The following is a 16,904-nucleotide window of genomic DNA, read 5'->3' as shown; positions in this document are numbered from 1 at the left end:
TCCATTAACTCCTTCCCCTACTTTATCATGGCACTTAGTACCACCAAACATTTTATGAATGTATTCATTTATTACTGCCTGTCTTCCCCAGTGATTTAAGCATCATGCAGGTAGAATCTGTTTTAATCGTTATTGCTTCTCCAGTGCCTTAGAACAGAACTTGGCATGAAGTAGGTACTTGAAAACTTTGTTGAAGGAAAATATGAATCAATAATGCCAAAACCCAGATTTGTAAACATTCCAGTACACAGCCACCATACCACAGGCCCTAATAATTATATCACCTTTTTCATGCAACTAAGCATTTCCAAGTAGACAAAAGAGCCCCCCTTACCACAAACAAACATCAAAAGCTAGGAACAATAATTTCTTTTTTTTTTTTTTTTCTTTACAGGCTTCTTTCCCATTAGCCAGTAATTTTCAAATACTGAGCCTCAGGTTCTCATTACCTCATAAGGTCTTTTTTTTTTTTTTTGTCTTTTCTAGGGCTGCACCCAAGGCATATGGATGTTCCCAGGCTAGGGGTCTAATCGGAGCTGTAGTCACCGGCCTACACCAGAGCCACAACAATACCAGATCTGAGCCGTGTCTGCAACCTACACAACTCACGGCAACGCCGGATCCTTAACCCACTGAGCAAGGACAGGAATCAAACCCACAACCTCATGGTTCCTAGTCGGATTCAATAACCACTGCGCCACGACGGGAACTGCAGCTTCATAAGGTCTTTTTCCCTTCTACCCTCCCCATTCACCACTAGCTCTCCTTTCTTACACTCTTCCCAGAAAATTTAAGCCCCCAAAATGATAAAAATTGATTCCTATGCAATTTGTTTGTTCTATTACTCCAACTAGACAGCATGTTTGAGAGCATTTAGCACAATGTCTCCTAGACTAAAAATTCTTTAAAATGTTATGATTTATATTCTATCTTCAATTTCTTTCACAAATATAAAGCTCAGGAATAATCTTGACCATTTTTTTCCCATAAATTACCTACTCTCATTTGAATGGTGCTGGGGAGGTGGGAGAGAGATTGCCAAAAATAAAAAGAGTTTTATTTTAACAAAGATGGACAAGGGGGCAAGAAATGACAAATAAGTTTTTGGCATAATGTGGCCAGTTCCTTACTCCCAAGATCTGAAGGACGGAGGATATGGTGTAAGCAAGCCAGGGAGATGAGAGCTTGGGTTGCCTTTCACAACTCTGCCCAGGCAACTTGAAAGAGCAGGACTGACAGGTTCCTGAAGGGAAAAATCAGACCTAATCTTAAAAGTATTTTTGTTGACTCTGGTATTGACTTAAGAAGAGATTTAAAAATTAAAAAGATGATACCAACTGTTCCAAATTTCATTACCATTCATTCAATTCTTATTTCCTACTAGAAAAATTCCAATGGAAAAAAGAAGGGATATGGTCGAATTTAATGATGTTGATATAAAGAAATGATTTTTAAAATATATATTCAATTATGCTAATAAGGAGGTCAAAAACCACAGATTCCTGGAAACTCCCTCCTCCCAAAATGCCTATTTGCTCTGTTTAAAAACTATGCAGGAATTCCTGTCATGGCGCATCGGAAACGAATCCGACTAGGAACCATAAGGTTGTGGGTTTGATCCCTGGCCTCGCTCAGTGGGTTAAGGATCCGGTGTTGCCATGACCTGTGGTATAGGTCATAGACATGGCTTGGATCTGGTGTGGCTGTGGCTGTGGCTCTGGCATGGGCCAAAAGTTACAGCTCTAATTAGACCCCTAGCCTGGGAACCTCCATATGCCGAAGGTGTGGCCCTCAAAAGACAAAAGACCAAAAAAAAAAAAGCAACAAAAAACTATGGCACATTTTCTAAGTTTCTCCATGGATGCTTAATTGAACTGGAGCACAAACCAAGATACTGTAAAAATGTAGTGCCCTTAGTATAAGCACCAATGGGAAACCTACCTGAAGTTTAACATTTGCCATAAATAACCCAGTAAGTATAGTGTGTGTGTGTATATATTGGGGCAGGGAGGGGGTAAGGTAGAGAGGGCAAAACTGAAGAGTAACTACAGTTACAGATAAATTTAAAAGTTAAATATGGGGGTATGGACAGAAGTTGAAATAGGTTGGAAATTCTCATACTTCCAAGATAGGAAGGTAAGAATTGTTCACTTGTTTGTTTTTGAACAAATGAGTGTGACTTCTCTTACATTCCCTAAACTGAAAAAGAAATTAAAATCTAAGCAGCTACATACAAAAATCACTGTCCACAATTGTACAACATTAAAGTTAGGAGTTCCTGCTGTGGCACAGTGGATTAAGGATCTGACTGTAGTTGCTCAGGTCATTGGTAAGGTACAGGTTCCATCCCCAGCCCAATGCCGTGGGTTAAGGATCCATTGTTGCCACAGCCGTGGTGTAGGCTGCAGCTGCAGCTCAGCTTCAACCCCTGGCCCCGGAACCTGCACGTGCCTTGCGTGTAGCCAAAATAAATAAATAAATTTAAAGCCTGCCTTTTTAATACTTCCTTGAAGTCTGAAATCCACAAGTTCACTTATGGAATACATTGCTAGCTCACTATGAGGAAAAATTCAAATAACAACAGAGTAGATACTAAAGTAACATAACAGTAGAGATGAAAAAGTTGCCAAAGAATATAAACATAAAACTGTAAAAACGGGAATCAGTCTCACAGAAACTGTAGCCACTCCCTCAACTCATTCAACTCCTCAGAGGCCTTCCCTGACAACCCCCATCTAAAACAGCTGCCCCCTCACACTCCACTCTTGTACCCTGATTTACTTTTCCCCAAGCAGTTGCCACTAATGGACCAGTACACTATACAGCTGCATTTGCTCAGTGTTCGACTCCCAACTAAAACATAGACTCCATGAGGGCAGAGGCTTTGTCAATTCTGTAAATCCCAGAGCCTACAGGCACACAGTAGGCATTCAATAAATATGCTGAATAAATAAATGATGAAACTGAAGTTCAGAAAAGTTAAAGGATTTGCTCAAGGTCAAAGAGCGGGCAGCAAGCACAGCTTATACTGTAACCCCTTCTGCTTGCTCTTTCCACAACCACTTGCACTACACCAAAGCAGCCTGTTACAGCACATGATTCTATTTAACATGATTCTGTTTCTTCTTTCCTCTTAAGTGCCAAAGAAAATACATGGTACCAAAAAAAGTGACACAGTGGGTAGCACTTTAACTTCAAGTGTTTCACCAACCAAAACTATACTCAGATTTCACAAGCATACAGGATTAGCCAAAAAGACAGAAAGGCAGAGCCACTCGCAGTTCTTTAAATTCCTTGTGAAATTAGTGTATGCCTTGGAAGTTTTAAAAACAGCCACTGAAACCTACTTACCAGTTCAGAATGGCCTGCAAAGTATCAGCCTCACTTTCATTCTTCCAAGATCCCACAATAGCTCCTCCCTGGATATACTTTATCTTGCAGATTATGCAAGGAAATGTAACCAACTTTAAAGCTCCTTTTAGTTCCTTTTAAAGTACAAGTCAGTCTCACAAAACCCTGAACATAAAATTAACCCTTGGGAAGTTTTAGATTCTGAGAACAAGAAACCATCTCTGAACCATTATCTGATTGTGATTATCTATCTAGATTCTTCATTCAAAATCCACGAGTCTGAAATATCTAAAAGAAACGCGGGATGGGGTGAGGAAGAAGTAAAGAAGAAACATTTACATATATAAAAAGGGAGCAGATATTCCTAGTAACACTTTGACCCAACGGCAGCTTCTTGCCTTAAAGTCAAGGCCTCACGGATACAACTTCTGTTGTCTTCTCTGATCGCCTTCCTCACAGAGAGGCGCCAACTGTCAATACCTTTTCCAGGCATCTTCCCTAGACCTAGGAGGGCCACTCACTAGGACAGGGGATGATTTGCTCATCTCTCAAAACTACTGTCAGCCCAATTAGTAAACTGAAAGGGAAGACCTAAAATGTGGAATGGCGAGAGAGTTCAAACAAGCCTGAGAGTTAAGAGTGGAAAGGAGCAGACGAAAAGGTGCGGGGAGGGTAAACAACGCATGGGGGGGGGGGGGGTTGGGAGTGGGAACCCGGGTCGAGGAAGTGGGGTCCCTAAAGGCAAAGGTGAAGAGAGGAAAGGGATGAGGTTCTGGGTGGGATGGGCTGGAGCAAAGGGGGAGGGGACGAGCGAGCGGAGCGGGGGAGGGGGAAGGGTCCGGGGCGGGGCGGAAGAGAGCGGAGAGGCGGGATGAAGACGGCCAGGCCGGGAGGGTCTTTACCTGCAGCTCCGCCCGCTCTACTTCCCACTGGGCTCTCTCCACTTCGAAGCGGGCCCACTCGTGCTGAAGGAAGTGCAGGATTCCCGGGAGGCTGTACTGGGCTCGCGCCGCCCCCGCCGCAGCCGCCCCGTCGCCGGCCGCGGCAGCCTCCGCCAGAGGCCCGAGACCCTTGGCACCGCTGGCGCCCGGGTGGTTGTTGCTGAAGAAGACGCCGGGACCCGCCTGCTCGTCCATGGCGGCCGCAGGAACCCGGGGAGCTGCCCAGGCGCCCAGCAGCTGAGGCAACGGCGGCGGCCAGCAGCGTCTCCTCCTCCCTCCGCCGCTCCCCGCCCACACCCCAGTCAGCAGGGAGCAGCCGCCTGGGCGCGGGGGCCGGCCGAGCTCGGGACGGGCCGGGAAATGGGTCAACTGCGGTGCGCGGGCGGCCCGGGGCTTGCTGGGAAATGTAGTCGCGGGGCGTGGTGCCGGCGAGCACCGCCCCGGCTGCCTGAGGGGTTGCGACCGGCTGCGGCTCCACCGCGGCCCCGCCCCCGGGCCCGCCCCAGCCCATGGTGGAGAGGGGGCGGCCCCCGGCGGGGAGCGCGGGTTTCCTCTTGGTTAAGCAGGGGCTGGCTGGCGGTCCTCCAGCCTCCCTAGCACGCGGAAGTTCTTGGGAGGCGCTCACTGTGGCGCGCGCACACACACAGACACACACAGACACACACACACACACGGAAGTTACCGCGCCGAAATGCCAGCCTAAGCTGCACATCTCCTACGGCTTCCTGGTAGTTCTGTTAAGAAACAAGCTCAAAGCAAGCTTCGCCGGTCCGACCCCATGGCCCGGGATTCTCTAGCCAGCACGCTCGGACCTCTCCCTTCTGTTCCGTCTCGAGTGATTCTCTGACCCAAGACACTCCACTTCTGTCCATCTCCTTATCGCGGTCGTCCCTGCCTTTCTTTCTCGCTAGAGGTTCAGTCAAACGTGTTGCCTGATCACTTTCCATTTAGAAGGAACTAATCATCTCTCTGTCCTGAACGCAACACAGCAGCTTTCTGTTTCTTGCAATTTTTGGTTTGGTGACACCTCATCTAAAACAGGGCTCTGCTTCACCTCCTTTATAGCTTGCAGTAAATCCTGTAAACGTTACAAATATCCAAGGCTCTTTTATTTCGAACTCATTTTTCCTTATCCCTGAGCAGTCGGTACACATTTCAACAAATATTTGACTGTAAGTTATCTCATTGGGGATATAAAGATAAATGACACAGTTCCTGTCTTCAGAGGGAGACTGGCAACTATACAATCAATTCTCGCAGTGCCCTAAAGTTACACTATTTAAAAGAACAAAATCCCTTTCTACTCCCTAGAGCTATCTTAGGTATCCGGGCACTTCTCCTTTTTCACTTGTCCGGTTCCCAGTTTCTTCCACGTTTCACTTACAATCTGGCAATAGTATTAATCTACCAAAGGCCCATCAAAGTCCTTTCAAGTGTTTCTCTCTAAATGTTATCCTTCTCCCAAGTTCTTGAAATTATGTCACTATTAATTCACACTACAATGATAATGAAAGGAAGGGACCTGAAAAAATTTAACAAGTGAAAATGAAATTAAGCACTTATTTTGTCCCTACAAAAAGTTATTTGTAGTTCTTTTGTGGGATGGGCTTCTGGGATATCAAACCTAATGGCCATGGAAAAAAATATAAAAATATAGGCTAGTGAGTGACATGTCAGGGAAGGACATCCTGTCCCTGTATTCCCCCTCCCCCTCTTCCCACTGCTACTTGTGGAAAGGACAGGAAACACATTGTATCTGCTCTGGTTGCAAATAAAGATGGCTAGCTCTCTTCTCCCAGTTATTGAATGTTTCTGCTTTATGAATTCATTCTTTATTGTAATAAAAGTTTGATCCAGGCCTGGCCAAATTCCCTGTGTCATAAATTATTTTGGCTGTAAGTATCCTTTGAGATACTGCCCAGTCCTCTCATTTTACGGTTTGGGATTCTAAAGAAGTTTAACTTGTTCACAATAAGACTTTGAGTGAGTGGCGCAGGCAAAACTAGAAATGAGAATTACTGATTGTTAGTTCATTAATCTTTCCATTAACAGATTATCTCCTCCCTTACTTATCAAATCTATCAGAGTACTGAGGGGACAGTAATGCAACAATGGCATATTTTTTCATCTGAGGGATTTAAGTAATCTTACAAGATTGCAATTTTTTGTTTTTGAATGTTAAAAGTTCTTTTTTTCCCCCTCTAATAGAAAACATGTCTTGAAGTTCCCTTGTGGTGCACTAGTTTAAGGATCCTGCATTGTCATTGCAGCAGGTTGGGTTGCTGCTATGGCACAGGATGGATCCATGGCCTAGGAACTTACACATGTCCCAAGTGTGGCCTAGGAAAAAAAAGGAAAAAAAAGAAAGGAAAAGAAGAGAAAGATGTATCAGATAATTCCTTTAGATAAGTTTATAACTTATTATAAATGATTAAATTTAACGGTAGAACCTATAACTCTTTCGGAGAGAATCATTAAGAAAAAATTCCCCTGGCACAGACCAGAGGCTCAGCAGGTTAAGAATCTGACTAGCTATCTGGTGGGAGCAGATTGGATGCAGCTTCATTCAGCATTATTACCAGGTATTTGATAATGATAGAACCTAACTGGGTGCAATTTCTATTAACACATCATGCCTTTCATGGGAAGGACAGCAGTTCCAGGGGAAAGCTGCCACTGTGGAGAAATTGTCCAGCCTTCCATTCCAGAAAATCTAGCATAAGATCATGGCGCAGGACTGTCAACCCATACCAGATAGCTGCATCATCAGTATGGTTCTGGGCAGCCTCAAGGGTGATGAACCCCATCATGGGGTTCCACCAGATATTCCTATTAAAAAACATCAGGAGTTCCCATGGTGGTTCAGGGGAAACAAATCTGACTAGTACCCTTCAGGACACACAGATTCCATCCCTGGCCTCACTCAGTGGGTTAGGGATCTGGCATTGCCCTGAGCTGTGGCGTACGTTGCAGACTCTGATCCGATCCTATGTTGCTATGGCTGTGGCATAGGCTGCCAGCCGAAGTTCCAATTTGACCCCTAGCCTGTGAACTTCCATATGCCGCGGGTGCAGCCTTAAAAAGACAATAAATAAATAAATATGTTAAAAAATATAAAATAAAGAACATTAACAATGCTTGGGGCTGGAGTTCCCGTTGTGGCCGAGCAGTTAACGAACCTGACTAGCATCCATGAGGACGTGGGTTCAATACCTGGCCTCGCTCAGTGGGTTAAGGATTCAGCATTGCCATGAGCTGTGGTGTAGGTCTGAGATGCGGCTCAGATCCCGAGTTGCTGTGGCTCTGGTGCAGGCTGGCAGCTACAGGTCCAATTTGACCCCTAGCCTGGGAATCTCTATGGGGCAGGGCAGCCCTAAAAAGACAAAAAGGCCAAAAAAAAAAAAAAACTGCAGTGCTTGGGTCTGCACCAAAGACATGTTCCAGCTTGCCGTATAAAACTTCTGCTGACCACCTCTCAGCCAGGCACTCATGCTGTTTCCTCCCCCTTCTTCTTCCTCACATTATTCACACTCCTCCAGATGCTCCAAATATCATACACAAACGAGCAGGGCCACGGTGGGAGTGGGGGTAGTGCACTGCTTGCTACCGAGTATTGAGCATGATGTTTGGACACAAGGCTAGTTACATCCGACAGGAGAAGTTTGTGTTGTACCAGAGCATACCTTAGACTTAAGTAATGCAAAAGTTGTCTTCTTTTTTTTTTAATCTAATGACAAGTTGCTCTATTAACCCAAAGAAGTGAAGGAGAAAGCAGCTGCCTCCCTGCCCAGATATTTCTTTGTTCAGATGTTTCAGTACATAATACAATAAAACCATTACAATTTTCAAAAAAAAAAGCCTCTGGAGTTCCTGTTTGGCTCAGCAGCTTAAGAAGCCAACTAATATCCATGAGGATGTAGGTTCGATCCCTGGCCTTGCTCAGTGGGTTAAGGATCCAGCGTTGCCACAAACTGTGGTGTAGGTCACAGACATGGCTCAGATCCCATGTTGCTGTGGTTGTGGTGTAGGTCAGCAGATGCAGCTCCAATTCGACCCCTAGCCTGGGAACTTACATATGCTGCAGATGCAGCTCTAAAAAAGAAAAGAAGAAGAAGAAGAAGAAGAAAAAAAGATTCCTCCGACTCACATAAATAAAATCAGAAATGAGGGGCGTTCCCGTCGTGGCACAGTGGTTAATGAATCCGACTAGGAACCATGAGGTTGCGGGTTCGGTCCCTGCCCTTGCTCAGTGGGTTAACGATCCGGCGTTGCCGTGAGCTGTGGTGTAGGTTGCAGACGCGGCTCGGATCCTGCGTTGCTGTGGCTCTGGCGTAGGCCGGTGGCTACAGCTCCGATTCGACCCCTAGCCTGGGAACCTCCATATGCCGTGGGAGCGGCCCAAAGAAATAGCAAAAAGACAAAAAAAAAAAATCAGAAATGATACCACAGAAATACAAAAGATCGTAAGGGACTACTACAAACAATTATATGTCAACAAATTGGACAAATTAGAAGAACTGGATAAATTCCTAGAAACATATATATAACGTATCCATACTGAATTAGGAAGAAATAGAAAAGCTGAACCAACAAATTACTAATAAGGAGATTGAATCAGTAATCAAAAACCTCCCAATAAACAATAGTCCAGGACCAGACAGCTTCACTGGTGAATTCTACTAAACATTCAAAGAAGAATTAATACCAATCCTTCTCAAATCCTTCCAAAAAACTAAGTGGAGGAAACTCTTCCAAACTGATTTTATGAGGCTAGCATTACCCTAATCCCAAAACCAGACAAAGATGCCACATTAAAAAAAAAAAAAAAACACAGGCCAATATCCCTGATGAACATAGATATAAAAATCCTCAATGAAATATTAGCAAATCAAATTCAATAATACATTAAAAAGGATCATACACTATTATCATTTCAGATTTATTCCAGGGATGCAAGGCTGGTTGAAAATCTACTATCGATGTGATACCTCACATTAACTAAAAGATATAATCATCTCAATAAATAATTATATGAACATCTAACAGATGCAGAGAAATAATTTGACAAAATACAACATCCATTTGTGATAAAAACTCTCAACAAAACTGCTATGAAGGGAATGTACCTCAACATAATAAAGGCCATTTGTGACAAACCCACAGCTAACACCCTCTTAATGGTGAAAAACTGAAACCTTTTCCTCTAAGATCAGGAACAAGACAGGGATGCTTACTCTGGCTACTTTTATTTAACATAGTATTGGCAGTGCTACCTAGAATAATTAGGCAAGAAAAAGAAATAAAACACATCCAATTTGAAAAAGAAAAGTAAAACTATCACTATTTGCAGATGACCTAATACTATGTACAGAAAACCCTAGACTTCATCAAAAAAGTTAATACCAACAAGTAATTTCAGTATTGTTGCAGGATAAAAAAAAAATCAATAACAAAAATTGGTTGGGAGTTTCCACTGTGGCTCAGTGGTAATGAACCTGACTAGTATCCAGGAGGATGTGGGTTTGATCCCTGGCCTCACTCAGCGGGTTAAGGACCTGGCATTGATGGTAGCTGCGGTGTAGGTTGCCAACGAAACTTGGACCCCACATTGCTGTGGCTGTGGTATAGGCCGGCAGCTGCAGCTCCTATTAGACCTGTAGCCTGGGAACTTCCATATGCCATGGGTGCGGCCCTAAAAGGAAAAAAAAGAAAAATCAGTTGTATTTCTACATGGCAAAAACAAACTATCAGAAAGAGAAATTAAGAAAACAATCCCAGGATTTCCCATCATGTCACAGCAGAAACAAGTCTGACTAGGAAACATGAGGTGGCGGGTTCAATCCCTGGCCTCGCTCAGTAGGTTAAGGATCCAGTGTTGCTGAGAGCTGTCGTGTAGGTCACAGACACAGCTCGGATACCACATTGCTATGGCTGTTGCATAGGCCAGCATCTGTAGCTCCAATTAGACCTCTAGCCTGGGAACTTCCAAATGCCGCCAGTGCAGCCCTAAAAAGCAAAAAAAAAAAAAAAAAGAAAAAGAAAACAATCCCATTCACAAATGCATCAAAATAAAATAAAATGCATAGAAATAAATTTAACTGGGGAGGCCAAAGACCTATACACTGAAAACTATAAGATATTAAGGAAAGGAATTGAAGATGATACAAATAAATGGAAAGCTATTCCATGCTCATGAACTGGAAGAACTAATATTGTTAAAATACTACCCAAAGCAATCTATAGATTCAATGCAATCCCTATCAAAATTCCAATGGCATTTTTCACAGAAATAGAATAAATATTCCTAAAATTTGCATGACATCACCAAAGATGTTCAAAGCAGTCCAAAGAACAATGAAGCTGGAAGCATTATGCTCCCTGATTTCAATGTCTATTACAAAGCTATAGTTATTAAAATAGTATGGCATTGGCATAAATACAGATGCATATGTCAACGAAACAGAACAGAGAGCCCAGAAATAAATCCATACATACATGGTAAATTAATATATAACAAAGGATCTAAGAATATGCAATGGGGAAAGGATAGTTTCTCCAATAAATGGTGGTGGGAAAACAAGACAGCCATGTGCAAAAGAATGAAACTGGACCAGTATCTTATACATACACAAAATGAACTCAAGATGGATTAAAGATTTAAACAGAAGACCTAAAACTATAAAATTAGAAGAAAACATGGTTGGTAAGCTCCTTGACATAGGTCTTGATGATAATTTTTTTAATTCGACCCAAAAAGTTAAAGCAAGTAAAGCAAAATCAACGAATAGGACTCCATCAAACTAAAAAGCTTCTGCATAGCAAAGGAAACCTAACAAAATAAAAGAGCAACCTACTAAATGGGAGAAAATATTTGCAAACTGTATATCTGATAAGGGTTTAACATCCAAAACATATAAAGAACATACACAAATCAACAACAAAAATACAATCAGATTTTAAAATGTGCAGAAGATGTGAACAGACATTTGTCCAAAGACATGTAGATGGCCAAGAGACACATGAAAAAATGCTCAACATCATTACTCATCAGCAAAATGCAACTCAAAACCGCAATGAAATATCACCTCACACCTATTAGAATGCCTATAATCAAAAAGACGAGAAATAATAAGTGTTGAGAAAAATGTGGGGATAGGGAAACGTTGACGGGGTTATTAATTGATGCAGACACTATGGAAAACAAAATGGAGTTTCCTCAAAACATTAAAAATAGAATATATGATCCAGTAAATTCACTTCTGGATATATACCTGAAGGAAATGATGTCACTATCTCAAAGAGATATCTGCATTCCTATGTTAATTCCAGCATTATTTATAATGTCCAAGACATGGAAACAAGCTAACTGTCCATCAATGGATGAATGGACATGCACACAAGACAGAGTATTACTCATACAAAAAAAAAAAAAGAGTGAAATCCTGCCATTTGCAACAATGTGGCTGGACCTCAAGGGCATTATGCTAAGTGAAATAAACCAGACAGAAGACAACAAATACCACAGACACAGAAAACAGATTGGTGGTTGCCAGAGTTGGTTGGTGGGAGAAATGGATGAATGGGGTCAAAAGGTGAAAAAAAAATTAAATTTATAGATAACTTGGACTATCACATATATACAACAGCACTGGTTTAAATCATAGTTTGACTTTATTGTACCTTTTTGCCTTTCAAGCACTAACAGTATTTATGATCTATAATGTAACAAAACCTTCACTCAGTACACTAAAATATGACTGGTTATATTAAGGTGGAATTCTGAAGAGATTTACATTTTTCTTTTTCCCCAAAAGTTCTACATTTGCTAATATTTCTTTTTCTTTTCTTTCCTTCTTTCATCTATTTAGGGCCGCACCCATGGCATATGGAAGTTCCCAGGCTAGGGGTCAAATCAGAGCTGTAGCTGCCAGCCTGTGCCTCAGCCATAGCAATGTGGGATCCAAGACTCATCTGTCACCTATACCACAGATCCTTCACCTGCTGAGCAAGGCCAGGAGTCAAACCTGCATCCTCATGGATACTAGGTCAATTAATTTCTGCTGAGCCACGACGGGAACTCTGACATCTGATAATATTTCTTTCATAATTTAACAAAAAAACCACACATTATTTTAAAAAGAAGACCTTCCGTTAGAGTTCTTTTGCCCTAAATTGCTTTAAGACATAAGGACCAGAAAGCCCACCATTTCCTACTATATTGAATCAGCTTATGAAACTGTTAGATTTTTGAGTAGTGAGCTTACCAATTACTTTTTTTTCCCCTTGTGCCAGTCTGTCTTTCACATTTTCTGTGTTCAGCATGAAATTTTTTTTTTTTTTTTTAATGGCTACACCTGTAGCATGTGGAAGTTACTGGGCCAGGGATCAAAAATGCATCACAGAAGTAGCCTGAGCCACAGCAGTGACAATGCTGGATACTTAACCCACCAAGTCACCAGGGTACTTCATGAATTACATTTTTTATTTTTAATTTCTTTTCTTTTTTTTTTTTTGTCTTTTTGCCTTTTCTAGGGCCGCACCCACAGCACATGGAGGTCCCCAGGCTAGGGGTTGAATTAGAGCTGTAGCCGCCGGCCTACAGCCACAGCAACTCAGGATCTGAGACCTGTCTGCAACCTACACCACAGTTCACAGCAACGCCGGATCCTTAACCCACTGAGCAAGGCCAGGGATCGAACCCGCAACCTCATGGTTCCTGGTCGGATTTGTTAACCACTGAGCCACGATGGGAACTCCCCATGAATTACATTTTTTAAAGTAAATATTTTATCAGGAAAGCTCAAAAGTTTTAAGGGAACTTTCACAAACTGAACCACTGTATGTAACTACTACCAAGATCATGAAACTGAACATAACAGGCATCCCAAAGTTCTCTCTTGATGTGCATTTTCAAATACAACAGTAAAAATGCTTTTGAATTTCAAAAAAAAAAAAAAAATCCCCAAAACATTAACACCTAGAAAGGACAGGGTATTTGTAATGAGTTAAACCTCAATTTTATTCCTCATTTTACAGTTTTCCAAATCTGGAAATCTTGAACAAATAGACTAATATTTTTTTATCTGCAGTCCACTCATTTTTATTTTTTTAAATTTATTTTTATTTTATCATTATTCTTTTAAGGACTGCACCCATGCACATGGGAGTTCCCAGGCTAAGGGTCAAATCAGAGCTGCAGCTGCCAGCCTATACCACAGCCACAACAACACCAGATCCAAGCTGTGTCTGCAACTATACCACAGCTCAGACAGATCCTTAACCCACTGAGCAACAACCCACTGCAATGCCGGATGCTTAACCCACTCATTGGACCAGGGGTTGAACTTGCATCCTCATGGATATTAGTCGGGTTTGTTACCACTGAGCCACAGTGGGAACTCCAGTCCACTCATTTTTAATATGAGAATAATATTTACCTTACAAAATTACTGTCAAGAGGAAATGAGAGGAGAAATGTAAACCCACCATCAATAGTGCCTGACATACAGTATGTATGGAATACTGACAGCTATTATTGTATTCACAAGACTAACTGAAATAACACATGTAAGGGCTCTGTCACACTACGTGCTCAGTAATCGTTCATTTTCTCTTCCCTTATTCAGAAATTTAATTCAGCAGAGTTAAAATAATCTTTGGGGGAAAAAAAAAAAAAAGCAATGTTTTTGCTTAACCATGGAAGTCCTCAGACCTTAAGATGTGGTCTCCTGATCATCTTGTAATTAATAAAGCCTGTGACGCAAAAAAGTAGGATTTCCTTTCTTTTTTTATTTTATTTTTTGTCTTTTTGCTATTTCTTTGGGCCACTCCTGTGGCATATGGAGGTTCCCAGGCTAGGGGTCGAATCGGAGCTATAGCCACCGGCCTACGCCAGAGCCACAGCAACGCGGGATCCGAGCCTCGTCTGCAACCTACACCACAGCTCACAGCAACGCCGGATCGTTAACCCACTGAGCAAGGGCAGGAACTGAACCCGCAACCTCATGGTTCCTAGTCGGATTTGTTAACCACTGCGCCAAGACGGGAACTCCGGATTTCCTTTCTAAGCACAGAGGGCAGCTGTTGAGATATTGATTTATACATTAACACAACCAGTTTATTTTATTTTTTGTCTTTTGTCTTTTTAGGGTCGCACCCAAGGCACATGGAGGTTCCCAGGCTAGGGGTCAAATTGGAGCTACAGCTGCTGGCCTATGCCACAGCCACAGCAACGTGGGATCCAAGCCATGTCTGTGACTTACACCACAGCTCAAGGCAACGCCGGATCCTTAACCCACTAAGTGAGGCCAGGGATCTAACCCGCAACCTCATGGTCACTAGTCGGGTTGGTTAACCACTGAGCCACGACGGGAAGCCCAATATAACCAGTTTAAAGTGAGAAACTGTGAAATGCTAAAAGGTTATTTAGATAATTGGAATGTTTCATTTATATTCATGTGCTTTGTGGGATGGGGATTATGATGCCCCCAAATGACAACTCATTACTTTTAAAAAGTCTTATTAAAGTGAGTGGCTATTTTTAAAAACTATCTAAAATGACCAGTTATATAGATCTTTGACTTTTTTTTTTCTTTTTTTTTTTTGCTGAACTCAGGGCAGTTCCCCAGGGTCAGAAGCCCCTGCAGTGATGCTGGATATTTAACCCGCTGAGCACACAAGGGAACTCCTGGATTTGTGAGTCTTGAACTGCTCAGAGAAAAGGCTTCAAACTGAACTTGATAGGTCTTTCTAAATTCTGGACAGAAAAAGACCACTCGACTATAGAGAGGGCTCTGCTAGGATGAAGACAACTTTGGGGAAGAGGAATATGCAATGGTCCATCGTTTATCAATCTCTTCTCCCGAATGCCTGCTCCCCAACTTCTCTCACCACTTATTTCTGCCTGCCCTGATTCATGGGGCCAGTCCCCGCTTCCACTTTTCCTGATCCTCCAAACTTACTCCCTAGATTTGCAGTCTAGTAAAGACAGGTTTGGGGAAACAGCCAATCACAGTTGGGAAGTAAGGAACTCTATTATCTGAAATTCTTCTTGGAGTCCAGGAGTTAAATCTACATCACAGACCTCTGATGTGATGGGAAAACAGCTTCTATTATTTACTACTTATAACTATTTTCTTTTGGTTGAAAATAGTTACCTAATTTCAAAATTAAATTTCATTTTATTTATTTAATAAATTAAACTACTTAATAAACATAATTTTGAAATTAAAATTGATTTTAAATTTGTAGTGGATGATGTTGGAGAAATAGATATTTAAAAACCTAAAATCAGGATTGCTTTAACAAATCTAAATACCTAGCACAGAGGCAATAAAATAACATAGCTCTGAAGTTGTAGCAAGACTTCTCTTGGAATATTGATGGTGATCAACTTAAGATTCCATTTCTTTAAGCAAAAGATAAACTGGGCTTTTATTTTTTAAAAATCAATCACTATCCTTTCTCCCCATCAACTCCATCCCTTGTTTCTCTATCCTTTACTAAATTTTCCGCTGAATGAAAGACATTTTTTTCCTTAAAAAAAAAAAAAAAACCTCACTATTGTGCCCCCATTTCTAAGGCAGAAACTAAATTTCAAACAATTAATGTAATCTTCATTACATAAAAATAACAGTAAGGGATGGGGAGAGAAGAACATTTTTATGAGCCAGCTGTTCCTGCCAACTACTCCTTTGCTAGATGGAGTCTTTTCTCAGCAGAAACATCCTGTCTTCATCTAGGCTTGACTTGCTCAGGACAGCACCTTCCACCTAACACTCCTATCCGATAGTCTTAACAGAAATCAAGTCAGTCTGCACATGGGGGGACTACAAATCTGGGTATTGTGCTAAAAAAAATGAGAAAAATGAATGAGGTTAAAGAGGTCCACTATATTTTTGTTTTAATTTTTGAAGACCATATTTCCTTAACTTTTTTCAAACAAGGTTTAACTTATTTTGTCTGTAATATTTTCTCTCCCTCTACCCTGCAGGCCCTCAATATGCTACTGTTGTTCAATGTGTTAATTTTAGTACTTGCAATTGTTAAAGTGATGGAAAATTCTATCATTATCTATGTTATCTCCTGGCCCAGATTTCCCCCCAGCTGCAGGACATGAAGTAACAAGAGGAGTGGTTTCAACCAGCTCATGTACACTTTCACACGAACTCAAAATGTGTAACATTACAAACAATGAGCTGACTGTATTTAAGTTTAAAGAGCCAATTCATACATTTTCATTATTGGAGAAAAAGATAATTTAAGAAATAGTTTTCGGTTATGACAATAATCAAATTAATGCCGCAATTTTTTTTTTTTGTCTTTTTGCCATTTCTTGGGCCGCTCCCTTGGCATATGGAGGTTCCTAGGCTAGGGGTCGAATTGGAGCTGTAGCCACTGGCTTACGCCAGAGCCACAGCAACACGGGATCCGAGCCGCGTCTGCAACCCACACCACAGCGCACGGCAACGGCAGATCCTTAACCCACTGAGCAAGGCCAGGGATCGAACCAGCGACCTCATGGTTCCTAGTCAGATTCGTTAACCACTGAGCCACAACGGGAACTCCAATGCTGCCACATTTTTATGAGAATGTAACCAGATGAAGGAAGAG

The 16,904-nt window shown here is 41.9% G+C and overlaps 1 protein-coding gene and 1 pseudogene across 2 annotated transcripts in view; one reads left to right on the top strand and one right to left on the bottom strand.

Annotated features, from left to right (window-relative positions):
• Window positions 1–4,631, bottom strand: part of STRN (striatin) — a 104,461-nt gene extending 99,830 nt beyond the window's left edge. Inside the window, exon 1 of one of the 2 annotated variants that reach the window (XM_047782284.1) lies at window positions 4,254–4,631. In XM_047782284.1, the coding sequence (XP_047638240.1) occupies window positions 4,254–4,487 (234 nt within the window). In that variant the 5' untranslated portion in view covers window positions 4,488–4,631. The remainder of the gene's footprint in view (window positions 1–4,253) is intronic. The other variant, XM_047782285.1, reaches the window with a different exon arrangement.
• On the top strand, window positions 4,486–7,760 carry LOC125128484 (nuclear transport factor 2-like; annotated as a pseudogene).
• Window positions 7,761–16,904: the final 9,144 nt, after the last annotated feature.

This window comes from Phacochoerus africanus, chromosome 5, assembly GCF_016906955.1.
Source record: "Phacochoerus africanus isolate WHEZ1 chromosome 5, ROS_Pafr_v1, whole genome shotgun sequence".
In the NCBI taxonomy this organism is placed as follows: Eukaryota; Metazoa; Chordata; class Mammalia; order Artiodactyla; family Suidae; genus Phacochoerus; species Phacochoerus africanus.
The sequence above is the reverse complement of the archived record's forward strand: the minus strand, read 5'-3'. Positions and strand labels throughout refer to the sequence as shown.